Raw genomic sequence first — 20,289 nt, 5'->3', positions numbered from 1 at the left:
AATATTAGTGTGTGTGTGTGTGTGTGTGTGTGTGAATTGTACATAAGTCTCTGGCTGTTATTCTTAATAGAAAAACTCTGGGCATCATGTTCTCAGGCTGATGAGGAAATTGAAGTTGTCTTTATCCCCATCTAGTGGTCCTACAGCAGTACTTCAGTCACAAAACATAAATCGTGAACGCCGTCTGCTGAGGACAAACAGATGAGTGTGATGGAGCAGCGAAGCATCATGTGGATTTAAAAATAGAAACCTCATCACTCTCTGAGCTGTGCAGTCCACATATAGAAATACTGAATATTTAAAACATCATCATTACACTGGTCTGAGTCCGAAAGACTCCTGATCCACAACCTGGATTCTTTTAAGGATACAATTCAGCATTAATCGTTCCTTTACATTATGTGGTTTCCCTCAAACAGGACGCTTTACACCAGATCATTGTGCCCTGGACCTTCTGACTTGCTTCTAAAAAGAGTAGAAGTTGCATCATTTGCATCTTTTACAGTTTAAAGTTCAAGCTTCAAAGATGCTCAGATCTGTCTTTGGATACAGGAGGTGTGGAGAAAAGCAACAAAATAAGTGTAAAAAGATTCAAGATGTTGGATTGTAACTGTGTCTTCATCTAAAAATAAATCATCTAAACAACTGCACGTCAAGATTTATTTGGGAATTTCCACCCACATATCTGATTTGTAAGCGGTTTCACAGCTGTAGGTAACATGAGTGAAACAGGTGTAAAACAAAAAAAAAAGAATATGACAATGTGTTCAATAAGCAACATCAGCTCAAGCTTTAAAACATAAAACAGTGTTCATTAAACATGATTATACAGACAATTAAACATGTTGATATGCAAGGATTCGATGGCTTCAATAATATGATGAAAGGACATAAAAAAAAATCTGATATTTGGTCCAAAATAGATAAAATAGGTCAAAATTTATAAAAAAAAAAAAAAAAAAATCACATTCTAATAACAACATAATGAGGATAAAGTTTGGAAAAAACCTGAGAAAAAAAGTCATAATATCAAAATAAAATCATTGTATTTTAATAAAGACTAAAACTGTAATTTCATGTTAACTTTTGTCTGATAATAAAACAGTAAATCTGTTAGTTCACATTTTTCCTCATAAAACATTCAACTTTTTTCTAATATCACAGCTTTATTCTTATATTATGACTCTTTCTCAAAATGTTACATCTTTAGTCTCATATCACGACTTCAATCTAGAAATATCAGATATTTTTCATCCTTAAAGTGTCTCAAATACTCCTTTGCAGACATAATAAGGTCTCAAATAAAAATAAAAAGCAGAAATCAGTCATAATGTAGAGTATGAAACAACTGTTGACCAGGTTTTCTTGCCTGGATGCAGATATCTCATAATAATAATCCTACTTTTATCTAAAACAGGGGTCTCAAACATGTGGCCCGGGGGCCAAATGCGGCCCACCAAAGGTTCCAATGCAGCCTGTGGAATGAATTTGCAAAGTGCAAAAATTCCACAATCAAGGCTGTGGAACTTACTTTAGTTCAGGCTCCACATACAGACCAACATGATCCACAGTAAAATAATAGCATAAAAACCCACAAAAAATAATGACTCCATATTTTCTTCTCGGTTTGATGTGAAAAAAACATTACACTATACCTATAAATAATACAAACTTCAAAATTTTGTCTTTGTTTTAGTGCAAAAAATAACATTAAATTATGAAAATACTTACATTTAAAAACTATCCTCAAACAATAAAATGTGAATAATCTGAACAAATATAAAGAACCTGAAATGTCTAAAGAAAATTAAGCACAAATTTAACAGTTTTCTGCCTGTTACTAAGTGTTTAGTGTCTTTGTGGCACATACTTCAGGGCAAAAACAGGGCTGACAAGCCACTCCAGGACCCCCAAAAACTGAAGTCAAGGTCGTCATTGAGACTGACGGACGAACAACAGTGTCTTTATAGATCCGATCCATAATGCACATGTAGAAATGATAAGTTGATATTGTTAAAATTGCACTTATTTTTCCTAAGGAATTTTCGTTTTTTCAGGTTATTCAGATCTTTTTTGTTTGGGAAGTTTATAAAAGTAAGTATTTTCAGAATTTAATTGGGGTTTTTTTGCACTTAAACAGAGACAAAAATTTGGAGTTGTCCTTATTTAAAGGTTATTATGTTATTATTTTACTGGTCCAGTCCACTGGAGATCAAATCGGGCTGAATATGGCCCCCGAAAGAAAATGAGTTTGAGACCCCCGGACTAAAACAACAGCACATGTCTGAGAATAACTTCATTAAAGCTGTGTGAAGGAGTGTAAAGAGAACAGTAGCAACACACAAAATCACATCATTACAAGACACTGGATTAGTTTACATGGTAACGACGGCGGTATTATAAAGCAGTGAATAAACGTGCACTTAGCGATACATGTACTAATATATTTCTCTATATCAGTAAATCCCATAAAAACCTCCACCGTTGTCTGGAAAGAAAACACATCAATGTCTCACAATTCATTATTATAAAGGCCAGAGCCTCTAACAAACTGAAGATAGAAGTAAACTTAATGTTTTAATGCCATTCAACACTTGCCGTATCTTATACTGAGAACTGAGCCTATGTTATAAAGAGTTAATATTATAAAGTCTACTGTAGGAATGACACAGATGGTTGCACCAACAAGGATTTGTGATCTAAATCTGATTAAAAAAAGAAAAGATTTGGTTTACTTTAAGTCACATGACTAAACTTTAAACCTCAGTTGAGTTCTTCCTCTAAAAGATATTAAACTGAGATTTTTCTTGATTCTCCAATACTATTACTGTTCAAAATGTGATCCAGCATTAGTTTAAAACACAGTTTCACTTATATGAAGTCATCACACATGGTTTTTAACCCATAAAGACCCTGAGTTACTTTTTTTTTTCTTTATATTTAACCTTCCTTAAGAGATTCATCACCATTTATTATATCTGCTGTATTTAGCGTTTTTTTCAGTGAACATCATGTATTTTCCTATATTTAATTCACTGATCATATACGAGGGCTGTTCAATAAGTTCATGGCCTCACCCAGAAATATTGGTTGTTATAATACAGGATGTTACATTCTTTCATGATGGGATAGTGATGCTTGAACATCGATGGACCAAGTGCATTGCTGTAAATGGAGATTATGTTGAAAAATAAAATATAAATTATCAGTCTGTGTTGTTCTGTTCTGGGTGAGGCCATGAACTTATTGAACGGCCCTCATAGATCAGGGGTGTCAAACTCATTTTAGTTCAGGGGCCACATTCAGCCTAATATGAAATAAAGCGGTCTGGACCAGTAAAATATAAATAATAGGATAAGAACTTAGAAATAATATCAACTCCAAAGTTTTCTGTTTTTGAGCGAAAAAAGTAAAATTCCGAGATTAAAATGTTTACATCTATGAACCGTACTTGAACGTAACATGAACAAATATGAACCTGAAAATTCTTAAGAAAAATAAGTGTAGTTTTAACAATATTACACCTTAGTTTATCATTTATACATGTGCATCGCAACTTACAGATCACAGTGGATCTACAAATACACAAAACATTTGATAACAGGCAGAATATTGGTAAAATACGACATACTTCTCTAAAGACATTTCAGGTTGTTCATATTTTTTGTGAAAAGCCAGTCTATAAATGTAAACATTTAATTTTACTTTTTTGACACTAAAACAAAAAGAAAAAATAGCTTTTTTTTCATTACTTATAGGTTGTTATGATCATATTTTACTGGTTTGACCCACTTTATATTGAACATCCTTGACTGATATCTTCAGTGTAATTTTTACATTTCACAAATTCATCCCAGGGGTCGGATTGGACCCTTTAGCGGGCCGGTTTTGGCCCCTGGGCCGCATGTTTGACACCTGTGATATAGATGTTCATAAAAGCTCAGGTTAAAGTTGAGGGTTATTATATCAAAAACAAAGAAAACTGAAGAGAAAAATGACTTTTTCAGCAAAATCATCATCATTAACTGAATATAAACCCAGTGTCTCCATCCACTGTCATTGAACCAATTCCATGGGTTTTACTGGTGAATCAATGTTGTAGAAGATGACGGTGTTTCCATGTTCACTACGGAGCCTCTGAATGTCCAAATGTATCTGATGACCATTAAAAGATGACAAACTACATTTTACACCAATTATTTACATGGATTGATAGGATTAGGATCAAACAGTTTAGATCAGTAGATGCTTTTTGTCAACAGTGGCTGTTTGGGTCTTTAGGGGTTAAACCAGAAACACAAGAGTATTCTTTTTCTTCTGATAACATAAACCATTTCTAAAAAAAAACTAAAACAAACATGTTTTAAGAGTGAATATATTGCAGCAAATTCATGCAAACAAAGGTCTGGGCTAAAATAAACCCAATCAGAACCTGTTCAAGTTCATTAGACAATCACACATTTCAATATTGTCACCTTCACTGAAACCAAACTGTATTTTATACCAATTATTTACATGTATTGATAGGATTAGTGGATCAACAGGTATTAAACAGTTTATATCAGTAGATGGTTTTGGTCTATGGTGGATGTTTGGGCCTTTATGGGTTAAGATCAAGTGAGAAAAGTATTGGTGGAGTTTTATGATGTTGAAAACCAGACCACATATAATAACTACGGTTGAAACTGTATTTTCTACCTATTATGACTGACTATTGTTTGTCCTGTTACTTATTTGTTCACATTTGGCCATATTTCTCCATTAAATCGACCAACAAATAAACAAATTGGAGCTCTTACCCTGACCCAGCTAACATGAGTAGGCTACGTGTCTTCTTAGCTGCCAAGCTTAAGAAATACAGAGTAGCCCAAATTTAGTTTCTCCCATTTTATAATTTGTAGTTCCCAAAAGCACATAAATTCTATCACTTATTTAGCTATATTTTTCCTTTAGTTTATACAGGAGTTTATTAGTTTTTGCCACACCATCTTAAGTAACTAGTTAACTGACCGGCAACTGATGCAACATTTAGCGTTAAGGAACACAGAGGAGTCAAAGTTAGCCTTTAGCACAAGTTCCCAAGTTCCCTGTAGCACACACATTTCCTTTCATATATATGGTAATTTAAAATGTAAATAAATCAAAATTTAAAGTGTTAATGAAAACATATAGAAGTAATTAAAAGTGACCTTTAGCGCTACATCCTGCTCATGTCATGTTAAAGGAAAAACACATTTCTGCAAGAACAGTCCTGAAATATCAGGAGGTAGAAAAAACTTCTCTATGTATTTGAGCACATAAAAACCACCAGTAACAACAGTTACAAAACAGAAACATTTTCTGTTTGATTATTTAAAATCCTGTTTGCTATGATTGAATTATGCTGATTGAATCATATTGTGAATATAGTTCTCAAATGCAGACTATAGCTTTTTCTGCTACATCTCTGCTATTTCAGACCCATTACACAGAAATGATTATTTTCTTTAAAATATGACACTTACTGTTGACAAATAATGGATAAATCCCAGCACAAGTTCTCAGACCTCCTCAGTTTCAGACACACATAACATCATTTCTTAGTCTCTGTTTAAATCTTTTGTCTTTTTTAGATGAATTCATACATCTGCACGTCTATTATTATGTTGATTTGACTCAAGGAAGAATGGACATGATTTAGTTGTAAATATATTTGAATTCAGTGAAATTAGCTTTTTTTTTTTTTTTAAGAGCACTTATGCTTGTCTATTTAGATTGACATCTGTAGTTTTATTAAACTGTGTGATCTTAAACCCTGTTTAAGACCAGATAATTTAATTAAATAAGCCTTGTTGGTGTAAACCAGCCATAGGGTCATACATTGTTCTTCTGGTATGTTATAGGCTGGAGTCCTGGATGTAAGTGCACCATGGCTTTGAATTCAATAAAGAAAGTTAAATACTATAAAAACAGCTGTTTCAGTAGAAAACAACTAGAGGTAGAGGAGGAGGGGAAATCACTCCTCACTCCGATAACTCCCATTAAGTCATGTGTGGAAACTGATCTGCTGTACATAGAAGAGGCCTGATTAGTGTACTGTTCTCTCTTTTGGCATCTTTTAATTCTGTTCTTTACAAAGTTTTACTGAAACCTACGTCTAAAATGCTGCCTGAGTGACAGCTTGTGGTGCATTCATGTACATGTAGAAAGGCCTTTGTTAATAAAGTTGTGTGACCAACACACAGGTTAAACAGAAATTAAATGTGAGCTGGAGTCCAGCAGCAGCAGCAGCAGCAGGCGGCTCCCAGTAAAACATTCAGTATGGTGAGTATTTGGCGTCTGAAGCAGCAGATGGGGTTAGTTTCATATTGCACGGGATGAGCAGAGGCTGAATCTGCTGTTAGTACAAAGATAATAGAAACATGAAGGCATCAGAAGTGAAAGTCTCAGTGGGACCAGGCGTCAGGGCTCCGTCCATCAGAGGATCACGCAGCTGGACGAGGACGCCTCCACACTGCTGGACGCACACGTCAAACACACGTTAAAACAACCGGTAGAAAACATCAACACAAACACACTGACAGTACTGATCCCACCTCTGTGCTGGAGCGTCACTCTGCTTCATCCTCTTGGGGGCGCTGCCCTCCATGTCCAGTGGAACGGTCTGAGCATGCTCAGAAACCCCCACCTGAGGAAAAGTCAGTGACAGTTTGTCCTGAGATACTGATGAGGTGAACTTATTTGGCTGTTTTAGAATTATCTTTCATTTAAGATATAAGTGATAATTATAAATGGATATGGAAAACAATACAGTGACTGACAATAAAATTAACACTTTCATGCATGAATTATGAGAACCTTAATGGGTCAAAACACAGTGATGTCCCCGTCAGAGAGCAAACTTTAAATGACTGCCATTCCAACATTTATTTCAATATAAAGTAGCTCCTTGTTTTGGATGATCCCTTATGGTCCAGCTAAAGCAAAAATGAATTTAAAAGTAAAAATGTAGGTCAGATTGTCTCTAAAATGTCCTGTCAGAGAGATTTTGAATACCATGTTTTGACCCTAATCAAAATATTTTTCCTGAGTGTTTTTATTCCTCTTTAGGCATGAGAAAAACAATGCGACTGAAAATCTTTTATGAACCTATTTTTCATGGAGTTGCAAAAATATCCACTCAGCTGGACACCATGCATTTAATTTTTGAAGCAAAGAAACATGTATTTACTGATACACCGTGTGAAAACTATGAAAAAAAAAATTTTAATGCTGCTAATCTGGTGTTTTGTCACATTTTAACATACTGTAATATAAGTTATTACTCACTTTATGGAGATAATATGCAAAAAAAAAACTTTTTGTTCAAGAAAAATGTTTAATTACAGTCTATTAACAATAACAAGCAATTGATTTACATTCAAACCTTTTACTGCAGATCAGATTAATCAAGAACAGCAAAGTTACAGTAATGGTATGAATTGCAGTTTATGGGATGATGCATAGGCGTCCACTGTGTTGGCTGATATGGAACTAAAAACAACAAAATCCATGAATATACAAGAGAACAGTTTTGAATAGCTGTCCACTGTAGTGACCACTATGCATGAAAGGGTTAAACAACTTTGAAAATGACAAGAAAAGTTAACTCTTTCAGTGCCATGGGCCGATTAAATCGGCTTTACGAATACAACCTTTAAAGTGCCGCGGGCCGATCAGATCGGCTTTGGAGAACACGCCGGATGTTACTGAGCGGTTTCCTGCAGGATTCTTCGAATATTATAAAGACGACGCGAAATACTGAAAAATTCTGTGGCACTTTTAAGGCTTTTAAGGCTTATTAGCCCCTTAACTGTCTGGCACCGAAAGAGTTAAAGAAATAATAAGTGACCCTTTGATGAGTCCTGCATCCTTGTGGATGATATCAGCAGAAGAATGAAAGAAATAAGAGGACATTTCTGTAATAGATCTGAAATTTTAGAGACATATACAGAAATATGAATTTGAGAGCTACATTCACAATATAGTGTTCATTTAATCAACAAAGCATCTGCTTGCTTTAGTGTAGTCGTCTAATGCATGTAATAGTCACTTATGTGTATATTTCAGACATCTCATATCATTTCCTGTGGAATACAATGGCTTATTATTACTGTGATATAGTTGTGTAACATAATAAAACAATGGAAAAATCCCATCAGAAGTTAATTAAAAATGAAAATCCACTGAACTTATTAATTTTATTTTGATTTTTATGTAATGAAGCTCAAAGTGTTAGTAACGCCAGTGCATTTAGCTGTGAATGAGCTCATCCACAGTGTTTATTACTTTATGAAAGCAAGAAATACAGCATTCCCGGCTAAAGGGTGTCGATATTTGCTGTTGGATCATCGTTCATTCATTCATTGTTTTTGGGGGAGGGCTTAATGAAGGGTCAATAGTCAAAAAGAGACAAATACAACCTAAGAACAGCTCACCATGTTCCTCTTCCTGCTGGTCGGTGTGTTGTGGTCATCAGAGTGCAGAGGCTGTCTGCGCAGCTCGTCTCTCTGATAGACCACCGTCTGCTTCGACTGCAGCTTCCTAGAAACGCAACACGCAAACAATCAAACTGCACAGTCTGAAGACACAGTTTAAAACAGCACTGAAACAAACCCTCATGTGTATGCGGTCTCCAGCATCATTTACAAATTTAACTTCAGTGTTTAACTCATAAAGACCCAGTGCTACTTTTGCGGTAATTCTCAAATTCATTTTTTCTAGATTTCACCTTTCTTAAAGGATCTATCACCATTTATTGTAATATTATTCTCTGTATTTTGCATTTTGTATTGTCCTATATGTAATTCACTGATCATCTAGATCAGTGGTTCCCAACCTTTTTTGGCTTGTGACCCCATTTTAACATCACAAATTTCTGGCGACCTCAGACATTCAAAACTGAGACTTTTTTTTTTGCTATATCGCAGTAGTTTGCTATACTATGTTGCAAATGAATGTTAATTTTAGAGGACATTTAGTCTATATAATGTATATTATTATGATGGAGGCAGTAAATCCAGGTGTAGATTACTGCACAAAGGGAGAATTGGATTTTCCTAGGTCAGGATATGTACAGTCAGTCCAGTTTGGATTTACAAGGCTGACATTTAATACTGAACAAACAAGAACTCAAACTATGAATTATGAAAGAGCTGCAGCATCTGAAACCAACCACACTGAACATTTGACAGATAAACAGTACCACAGTGCTTCAGTTTCAGACTCACAGTTTGAGATTCACCATATATTCTTAATTAGTAAGTTGTTTTGTTTGTTTGTTTTTTTTTATCAATTACAAGAAATTTCAGGTGACCCCATTTGAATTTCAGGCGACCCCACATTGGGTCCGGCCCCCAAGGTTGAAAAACACTGATGTAGATGTTCATAAAAGCTCAGATTAAAGTTGAGGGTTATTACATAAGAAACAGAGAAAACTGAAGAAAAAAATGACTTTTTCAGAAAAGATATAAATAACTGAACATAAAACATGCATTTCCATCCACTGTCATTGATCCAACTCCATGGGTTTTACTGGTGAATCAATGTTGTAGAAGATGACGGTGTTTCCACGTTCACTACAGAGCCTCTGAACGTCCAAATAGGTCATATCTGATGACGATGAAAAGATGACAAACTACATTTTATCTTAGTTATTTACATGTATTGATAGGATTAGTGGCTCAACAGGTATTAAACAGTTTAGATCAGTAGATGGTTTCGGTCAACGGTGGCTGTTTGGGCCTTTATGGGTTAAACCAGAAACACAAGGGTATTCTTTTTCATTTCTACACTATTTAAAAAAACCCCAAAACAAACATGTTTTAAGGGTAAATGTATTGCAGCAAATTCAAGCAAACAAAGGCCCCTGCTAAAATAAACCAGTCAGAACCTGTTCAAGCTCATTAGACAATCATACATTTCAATATCATGACCTTCCTAAAAGCCTTTTTTTCCCCCAGATTTTTCAAGAAACACAAAAAACACGACCAGAAATTGAGTATTTTTATGATTTAGCCAAAAAAAAAAGTAATTTTCATCAAGAAATGATACCACATAATTAGTCACCACATTAAAAACCTACTCACAACAACCTGTATTATTGCATGACCATGATGGCATCCTGATAAAACCTACAGTAAACTCCACTGATGAGTTTATGTCATGAATTGATGGTAAGAAGGTGGAACGGGTCGAAGCTGAGCAGATGAAAAGCTAAGTGAGAGTTAAAGTGCATTTGGCCTTCAGTCCATCCCCGGTGGTCAGAGCTCAGCCTTTCTCACTGTTCACTTAGTGTCACCAAGCATTGATTTACGCACTAATTAAGTCCCTCGGCTAAGAGTTTCATGTGGTGTGTTGTGTGTGTGAGTGTTAGCACATCATGCACCGACTAAAAGTCTGCTTCAAACTGCTGTGATGACTGCGGTTACTGAGAGGTACCGCGCATGACAGGTGTGTGTTTGTCATGTAAAAACACACGACGGCGATCCGACAGTGTGTGCTGGTCTGATACAACTAACAAGAGAAAGAAAACAGTTCGGATTATACTTGAGAAAAACATCAGATGGATTCACAGATGTCAGTCCAGGCACCGCTCGCTCTTTGTTAAATCAATAATTCAACTGTGTGTAGACGCACACACACAGCCTTCAGCCTGCTCCCGTCCCCAGTGGTGTGAGTGCCGCTGACCCCTGGTCCTTTCAGCCTGTCCTCTCCTCAGTCCTCCTCCACTGCTAATTACGCTCCCTGGAGTTCCTGGGCGTCCGCCTGCAGCCTCGGCCCCCATCTGCCGGTCTGGTCTGAGCTCTTTGACAGCCCCATCCTGAACCTCACACACACACACACACACACTGATAAACTAATTAGCCTGGCAGGGCACGCCGGGGTCGGGGCCCTCAGCAAACCGGGCCCCGCTGCAGACCAGGACTGACCCAGGCCCTCCACCAGGGAGCTGGGGCCACGCGGCCCAGAGAGGAGTTACTGAGGTCTGACTGATCAATGCTGAGAGGCTGTCAGAGAGACGGACAGGTCTGAGGTCCAGTATCGGGCATGGAGGCCCAGACAGGGAGATAGAGAATACATATGTGTGTGTGTGTGTGTGTGTGTGTGTGTGTGTGTGAGAGAATGTCAACTCATTACAGTACAGGTTTTGTTCTTTTGTTTATTTTCCAGCTTCTATGAATCAAGATATTCACAAAACTCACACTGTCACTAAAAATACAAACTCACTTATATCCTCAAGGTCAGGTACATTTCTCAAAATTTATATCAAATTAAAACTACATGTGAACTTTATCTTAAACTAACTAGAATTAAACAAAAACTGGAAACATTTTATACAGGTACAATAAAAATAAAATACAGGACACAGGCCTACAAGTGTTAAATGTTTGGACTTTAACCCATAAAGACCCAGTGCTACTTTTGTGTCAGTTCCCAAAAGAATTTTACTTCCAATTTAACATTCCTTAAGTGATTTATCAGTATTTATTGTAATATGATCCTCTGAATTTTTTCAGCGGAAATAAGGAATTTACCTTTATTTAATTTACTGATCATGTACTTGGATCATCATGGGGGGATTACATTTGAGAGTTATTATATACAGGGTGGGGAAGCAAAATTTACAATGAACATTTAGTTGTTTTTTCTCAGCAGACACTACGTCAATTGTTTTGAAACCAAATATATATTGATGTCATAATCATACCTAACACTATTATCCATACCTTTTCAGAAACTTTTGCCCATATGAGTAATCAGGAAAGCAAAGCTTTTATTAAAGCTCTCAAATCCAAAATCCTAAAGGATCCAACCAAATCCATGAGAAAAATGGCAATTGAACTTGAGGTAGACAACAAGACCGTTAGAAATGCAGTAAAATATGATTTGAAGTTAAAATCTTACACAAGAACACCAAAATACTTGTTGACAACAGCAACAAATCCAACTTCAGCAATTTTTGGGAATCATGTTTATGGCTGCCTTCTAGCCCAGATCTAAACCGTCTGGATTATGCTATGTGGGGCGTTTTGCCCATATGAGTAATCAGGAAAGCAAACGTCAAAGAGTGTGTGATTTGCTGAATGCACTCATCACACCAAAGGAGATTTCAACAATAGTTGGAGTGTCCATAAAGACTGTTTATAATGGAAAGAAGAGAATGACTATGAGCAAAACTATTACGAGAAAGTCTGGAAGATACTATTAAAGAAGAATGGGAGAAGTTGTCACCCGAATATTTGAGGAACACTTGCGCAAGTTTCAGGAAGTGTGTGAAGGCAGTTATTGAGAAAGAAGGAGGACACATAGAATAAAAACATTTTCTATTATGTAAATTTTCTTGTGGCAAATAAATTCTCATGACTCTTAATAAACTAATTGGTCATACACTGTCTTTCAATCCCTGCCTCAAAATATTGTAAATTTTGCTTCCCCACCCTGTACATATAAAAAAGAAAACTTAAGAAACAGTGACTTTTCCGGTAAAATCTATCATTAACTGAACATAAAAGCAAGCGTCTCCAACAACTGTCACTGATCCAACTCCATGGGTTTTACTGGTGAATCAATGCTGTAGAAGATGACGGTGTTTCCACGTTCACTACAGAGCCTCTGAACATACATGAAAAGACGCCAATTATTTATACGTATTGATAGAATTAGTGGATCAACAGATATTAAACATTTTACATCAGTAGATAATTTGGGTTGCCAGTGGCTGTTTGGGCTTTTAAAGGTTAAATGAATCTACTTTGGTTAAAAATAAAGAAGCTTTAGAGCAGTGTTTTTCAACCGTGGGGTTGCCTGGAATTCAAATGGGATTGCCTGAAATTCCTAGTAATTCCTAGTAGAAAAAAAACAAAAAACAAAAACAAAAAAAAAAGTTACCTAATAAAAAATATATGGTGAGTTGACAGAGACAATCACAATCCATAAAAGACATGACAAACTCTGTTATGTTCATTGTGGTCGGTTTCAGATGCTGCAGCTCTTTCATAATTCATAGTTTGAGTTCTTGTTTGTTCAGTGTTAATTGTCAGCCTTGTAAATCCAAGCTGGACTGACTGTACATATCCTGAGCAAGGAAAATAAAATTTTCACTTTGTGCAGTAATCTACACCTGGCTTTTCTGCCTCCGTCCATAATAATATACATTATATAGACTAAATGTCGTCTAAAATTAATGTTTATTTACAACATAGTACAGCAAACTATTACATGATCAAAACCAAATACATTTTAGCAAAAAAAAAAAAAAGTCTCCGTTTTGAATGTTTTCAATTTGTCATGTTAAAATGGGGTCACGAGCCATAAAAGGTTGGAGAATTAGCTCCTGTTCACAATTGTGCCCCTTAGACCCATATACAGTTTCATCTGTGTTCGTCAAACTTTGCCTAAAACAATTGTGTTTCGAATGTTGTACGTCTTCATCATCCGTGTGCAATAGATCATGGTAAACACCAATTTAGGAGAAGCACACAGGCAAAAAGGAAAAGAAGCAAAGAAATCTACTTTACCGGTGATGTTGCCACTAAAGGCCCACCTACAAAAATGATCAGTTGGCTTTGAGAACATGCAAGTAAGCTCTAGAGTTGAGAAACTGTACCACAAGAAAAGTTTGCAGTGAAAACTTAAACTGTTGTTTTTTGGTATTTTTTATTATTCTGTCCACAGCAGCACATCACTTTCCTTCAGTGCTGGTTCTGCAATGTGCTTCTTCATGCTGACCATCAAGTACTGAAGGTACATGCCAAGAAAAAAAAAAAAAAAGAACAAAGAAACAAAATAAAATAAAACAACAAAATACTAAGTACCTGCAATATTTTTAAATACCTCATACAACCCTACTTAAAAAAATAATAATAATAATGAAGTAATAAAAATTCTGGTCAACAATTAATTGCCATAAAAGTACCTGCAGTTAACTCCTGAATTCATTGGATTGCTGAGTTCATTTTATGGCACTAGTACAGTGTGAGCCAAACAATACTTTATTTATACACATAAAATACATTAATGAAGAAAAGGAGCCATTTATTGGCTTAAAAAATACACACACACCTTAAATATTACAAAGCCCGTGACTGACATTTACAAAGATATCACTGATAATGACAGGCATCAACTGAAATGAAGTGCTTTGAATTGAAGGGGGGGTGCAGAGAAATCCAGTTATTCCAAAAAGGCTGGAAAGTGATGTGAAATAGTGATGAAAAATGACATTTCTAGTAGTTTATACAGCTGAAGGAAGACCAACATTATGTTTAGTAGTTGTGGTTATGTCATATAACTGCACTAAGTCCATCCTGTTAGAACTGTGAAGGACCTAGACAAGACCAGGGTAAGTGTCCGCATAATGAACGGAAGTCAATAGAACATCTGGATCTTTTGCGGTTGTACAAATGCCCAAGCTGATAGTGAAACTATGATTTGATTAATGATGCAGCACTAGTGAAAGGGGATGTATTGATTAAGCAGTCCTCACAGATAAATGGTGTTTTGAGTGTTAAGATGTGCTCGTAGTGTTAACAGTACATTTGGGTTTAGTTGGTGAGGTTAGGTTAAATACTGAGGAAATAATCATGGCAGTGGATGTCCTGACAGTGCTATTTGGTGCAAACGTGTGTGTGTGTGTGTGTGTGTGTGTGTGTGTGTGTGTGTAGTTCCATACCCAATAGCTGAGCTCAGGGTTTGGTACCAGTCGTTGAGGTTCTCCTGGTTGCTGGACATGAGCAGCAGTTTGGCTTTAGGGAAGCTCAGCTGGAATGAAGAGGAGGCAGAGCAGTTACCACTAGACCTGTTAACAGAACACCAGCAGCTTCAGCCTCTATCTGAGTCAGGATGTGTTCAAGTACAAGATGGCTGATAGAGTTCAGAGTCAAAAAGCTCCATGTACAGTAAAACAAAACACTCACGTTAAAGTTAAACATAAAGCATCAGAAACTAAAAAGTGTGTCAGGTATGTGTCGAATAGACTCAACTCAACTTCATGTGTGTTTTATGGATGTGAGCAGTGGTGATGTTGGTTAGGTCAGGACATGAGGTTAGTAAATCACATTTAATGCCATGTATTGTTTGTCAGCTTCTATGAATCAAGATATTTACAAAACTCAAACTGTCACAAAAACAAACCCAAAGTAAACCTTAATTCCTAAAATTAAAATCAAACTAAAACTACAAATGCACTGTGGTATAAATTAACAATAACTGATCAAAAATCAATACCTAAACTGATAGAAAAATGTAAATATAACAAGAACTCTGGTTGTTAATTTAACAATTTGTAGTGAAAGTACAGATTTCTCTGGATTTGGATATGATATAATTAAATGAATCTACTTTGGTTTAAAAGTTTCAGAGAATTACAGGGTGGGGAAGCAAAATTTACAATGAACATTTAGTTGTTTTTTCTCAGCAGGCACTACGTCAATTGTTTCGAAACCAAACACATATTGATGTCATAATCATACCTAATACTATTATCCATACCTTTTCAGAAACTTTTGCCCATATGAGTAATCAGGAAAGCAAACGTCAAAGAGTGTGTGATTTGCTGAATGCACTCGTCACACCAAAGGAGATTTCAAAAATAGTTGGAGTGTCCATAAAGACTGTTTATAATGGAAAGAAGAGAATGACTATGAGCAAAACTATTACGAGAAAGTCTGGAAGATACTATTAAAGAAGAATGGGAGAAGTTGTCACCCGAATATTTGAGGAACACTTGCGCAAGTTTCAGGAAGAGTGTGAAGGCAGTTATTGAGAAAGAAGGAGGACACATAGAAAAAAACATTTTCTATTATGTCAATTTTCTTGTGGCAAATAAATTCTCATGACTTTCAATAAACTAGTTGGTCATACACTGTCTTTCAATCCCTGCCTCAAAATATTGTAAATTTTGCTTCCCCACCCTGTAGCTCAGATTGATCAGTGAATCACAGCAGAAGACAGGTCTTTATCATCCTATTACAGTTTAATATGTTGTTAGAATAGCCATAAAACTCTGAAAACGGAATAATTATCTTTAAAAAACAAAGAAAAGCTTATGCACAGATAATTCTTCTTATACATAAAGCCTGTAAATATGAGACCATTCACATTAACACAAAAATACTTTTAATGAGACTTTGCAAAAGTGCAGGTTTAGATTAAAAATGGTTTGTAAATACATTAGAATTTAAAAAATAAAACACACGCATAATCTGTGAGAAAAGCAATCTTTAACAAAAATGTAAAGAATCTATTATTGTAATATTATGAGAAATGTCCCCATGACTCCATTAATATTTTCTTTTAACTGTGAGAAAAAAGCTCTAAAAAGTCCTCAATTGTTTAAGAAAAAAAGACTACAAAAGTACAGTTAATTTGTATTATCATTACCACAAACAAGACAAAATTGACCTTAGGTTAAATGAACTGTCACATGGTTTGCGCAGAAAAAAATCTGTCTTTTTATTTCAGATACATTAATATTTAATTGATTTTGACTTTTTTATTAGTGTCATGTACAAAGTGCACACCCCTGTGGGTTTACAAGACATTATTAATAAGTTAAGTGCAGTGGTCACATTTCAGTTTCTTTAACAACTCAGTTTTAATATTACATGTCCTCCCCCAGCAGTTCATTTCCTAAAACACAACTCCACTTTTTCATAACCACTGAATCTACAGAAATCTTACGTCCACAAAAAACAGAATACAACCAAAACCTCACTTTCAATTCTTCACACGATAAACAGAGTGCACGCTTTTAAACCTGACGCTCTCTATGGCTGATGGGGTTGTTCCTGAACGCATCACGAAGCTCTGTCTTTGGTTTAAATTAGATTTCACATTCAATTCTATGCTTTTCTTAATGAGATACATTCAAGTGTTTTTAATGTTTTTTATGCCATATTTCTGTATTAAAGGACCATTTGTAGTTGTGTATAAAGACAAGAAACATTTTGCTGGATTTTGGTAACATCCTCTGGCAAATTGATGAGAAACAGTACTTGGAACCAAATAAGTCAATTGAACTGGAATGGATAAGCACATGAAATGTCCCAGATCAGACATCTTCACCGGTCTATTCCAGAGTCGGAGCATTTTTCCAATAATATCTATTAATAAAGTGACTAAATCCATGCCTTTGAGGACATCTCTGAGGTGAAACTGCACCCCAATGAAGATGCAGGAACTTTAAAACCTGCAGATTCATCTTCTAACATCGACCAGGTCACCAACGGCCTGTTTCACCTGAAGTACCTTAGGTTATGTTTCAGCTACAACAAAGGAAATAGAAAATATTCCCTTTGAAATAAAGTCCAATATATGCACGTTGACCCTTACACCGAGCAGAAGATGCAGGAACTTTCTCATGGGAGTGACATTTTTTAATAGTTTTAATTGCATTTGTCATCGCGGGCCTGGCTTTTCTACAGTTGCATTAAATAACCAGTAGAGGGCAGGTCAGATCAAGAAAAGAACCTGAAACCAGTGAGTCGTTCACACCGCAGAGGCTCCTCATCTACATCAGGTTCATCCAGATACAAACTACTAAAACCAGACCCTAACAAAGAAACACAAACCAAGACATGTAGCATTGTGTGCACATATATGGAAATAACTGTGTGTTCTGTCCATCTGCAGAGAAAACCGTTCTCCAGTCTCTTCATTTGAGTCAACAGTAATTATCCGCTCTCATTCCCACGACTAAAAGCAGCCTCAGACTGTACTTGTCAAACAAACCAATAGGAGATGTCCAAACCCAAACAAAAGGGGCTTTTAGAGCCCAGTAATTACACTGGGAAAGCTATTACAGAGGATCAGAATTAGGCCTTCACCATATTAAATGACCTTTCACATTTACCTGCGGCTGCTGCCTCGACACGGGAAACAGCCATGTTGAGCGGTGACATATCGATCATTCCCATCTGGATATGGACAGAACATGACGGCGGGATGTGCACGCAGGAGAACATACCTCATCAAACATAATGATGCTCTTAAACAGGGGGAGGGGAGTGGCTCTCATTATACATTAAATAGATTAAGATTTCAAATGTACTATCATCAAAAGTATTATCTAATTACAGAGTTCAGTGAGTGGGGCTGAATTGAGTGGCGCATGATATTAGGCACTCGCCACTTGGGGGACGGCGGTTGATTTATGCACAAATAGATTCCACTTCTATTGCGATGCGGTAATTAGGGATTTGTCAGGAAATCTGACCCTCTTAGGTAGAAATTACTTTGTATAATAAGAACGGCAGAGCACGGAGCTTCATCGCCGCACATAATTTAGCTTGATTATTTATACATCAAAGAGAATCTGTCAGGGATGTGGGAAAATATTCTGGTAGTGAGGCGTTATTAAGAGGAGGAAGACTGCAGACGGAGAGAGGAGAGGAAAAGGAAGGTCGACGAGGAGACAGACAGAGGAGAAAAAAGACGACGGCGAAAAAGAAGAAGAAACGGGGATCTCGTCGGAAATAAAGTAGGGCTGTGTGTGCTGGCAAGAGTGTTGTGATACAATATGGAACAGGATAGAGGAGTTATGGTTCAAATAATGGCTATGTAGTATGGTGTAAACAAGAAAACTGTCTATAATCACTGTATGTGTGTTTCATCTGGAAACACTAGGATGTAAAAACAGCAGTAAATTCACATCAACAACCAGAACTATTAAACTAAATGAACAAACTTCATGGTCACTGTGTTCCATTTGTATTTCTTTACTTATAACTTTTCCTCTATGTACAGAAAAAAATTATTAGACCATCAGAAGTCATCAAAAACAATGGTTATGTAATCAAGTACTAACTCCGGTGTGTGTCATGTGACTGAAACAGAGAAAAGAAAACATGGAATGCCTAAAAACACCATTTTTGGCAGTACTATGCCATAGCTATTGATGTAAGAACTGAAGTGATTTTGGTTATTATCAAGAAAACATGGAAAATGGATAGATATCAGCTCTGAAGTTAAACTCTTATGAGCTATTTTTGTTGTTATTATATTTGTCCAAACAAATGTACGTTTAGTTGTAACAGGCATTAAAATGAACAAGAAACTGAAGAAAACAAGGGTGGACTAATAATTTTTTTCCGCAACTGTATTCACTGTATCCCATCCACAACCATTTTACTTCATTGTAATGCAAACAGAGACAGGAAGTGGTTTCATGATAAGTCATTGTCAATGGCAGTAGTGATTATTTGTGATCAGTAAACGCTGTCACCGATCTAGACCTGAATCTAAAACCTGGACTCCAGCTCTAATCGACCTGAAAGTGTGTGAACTTGTTCCAAAGTAAATTTAGTTGAAACAGCTCAATTTAACATCAGTTTCAGAAACTGTGGGTAAATGTTATCTATCAGTTGTAGCTAATGGGAAACCATGTGTACAATGCCTTACTATGTACATTCACATTTGTTGGTTTACACTCTTTCACATTTATTATTTATTTACTTTCCAAATCAGACTTATCTGGCATATTTTCTATTAGAAAATTAAACACATTTTAGGAGAATATATCCTGCTTTGTCTTATGAAGATATTCCAGCTAATGCTGAGCTCAGGTTTTACCAAAAACAAGTTAAAACAATGGTTTGTATAATGTCCCTTCAGAGGAAAGACAAGGATTTCTTTGTTTTATGAAATAGAAAACCTGCCTGACAAGTCTTAAATAACTGTTTTCATTTCTTGTAATAAAACTAACCTGCTGAAATTATGGGACTTTTCTTCTAGTTTTCAGGTCCATTCTGGCCTTTCAGTGACAAAACTTTTATTCTACTGTTAAGAAATCAACTGTTTCACTGTATTTGGGCTCTTTATAGATTACAATCCTGATAACCAGGGGTCAGGGCTTTAAACACAACTCAAAATGAAGTGTCTTCCACAGATACAATATTACTAACTGGTACTACATTGGTCTGTTTACTGTATTCTATTTAACTGATGTTTACAAAGACACTCTAGTTTAGGTTTGATGGAGGTTGGAGATTTAGTGAAGGGTCTCTGATCAGTTTTAAACACTGTGTGTGTGTGTGTGTGGGGGGGGTGCTTTTTTTTACAATTTACCATGTTAGTAACTGTATAATTATTAATGTTATTTGCTCTGTTTCTGGGCCATTTGAATGTTTGCCGCACTGTCTACTTTAAAAATCTTTCTATCTAACATATTCATATTTTACACTTTACTATAGTTAAACTGTACTAATTCAGTGTTTTTGAAAATTGAGTACAGCAAAAATATGTCGCATTGATATTGATATTTTCCTACGG

The 20,289-nt window shown here is 36.0% G+C and overlaps 1 protein-coding gene across 2 annotated transcripts in view; it reads right to left on the bottom strand.

The window, feature by feature from the left end:
- Window positions 1-4,213: 4,213 nt before the first annotated feature.
- Window positions 4,214-20,289, bottom strand: part of arhgef39 (Rho guanine nucleotide exchange factor (GEF) 39) — an 86,183-nt gene continuing 70,107 nt past the window's right edge. Inside the window, exons 9-12 of one of the 2 annotated variants that reach the window (XM_030148503.1) lie at window positions 14,693-14,781; window positions 8,457-8,562; window positions 6,576-6,667; window positions 4,214-6,496 (exon numbers count right to left, since the gene is read on the bottom strand). In XM_030148503.1, the coding sequence (XP_030004363.1) occupies window positions 6,457-6,496; window positions 6,576-6,667; window positions 8,457-8,562; window positions 14,693-14,781 (327 nt within the window). In that variant the 3' untranslated portion in view covers window positions 4,214-6,456. The remainder of the gene's footprint in view (window positions 6,497-6,575; window positions 6,668-8,456; window positions 8,563-14,692; window positions 14,782-20,289) is intronic. The other variant, XM_030148504.1, reaches the window with a different exon arrangement.

The sequence above is a fragment of the Sphaeramia orbicularis genome, chromosome 12 (genome assembly GCF_902148855.1).
Source record: "Sphaeramia orbicularis chromosome 12, fSphaOr1.1, whole genome shotgun sequence".
NCBI classification, from domain to species: domain Eukaryota; kingdom Metazoa; phylum Chordata; class Actinopteri; order Kurtiformes; family Apogonidae; genus Sphaeramia; species Sphaeramia orbicularis.
This window is presented reverse-complemented; position numbering and strand designations above follow the sequence as displayed.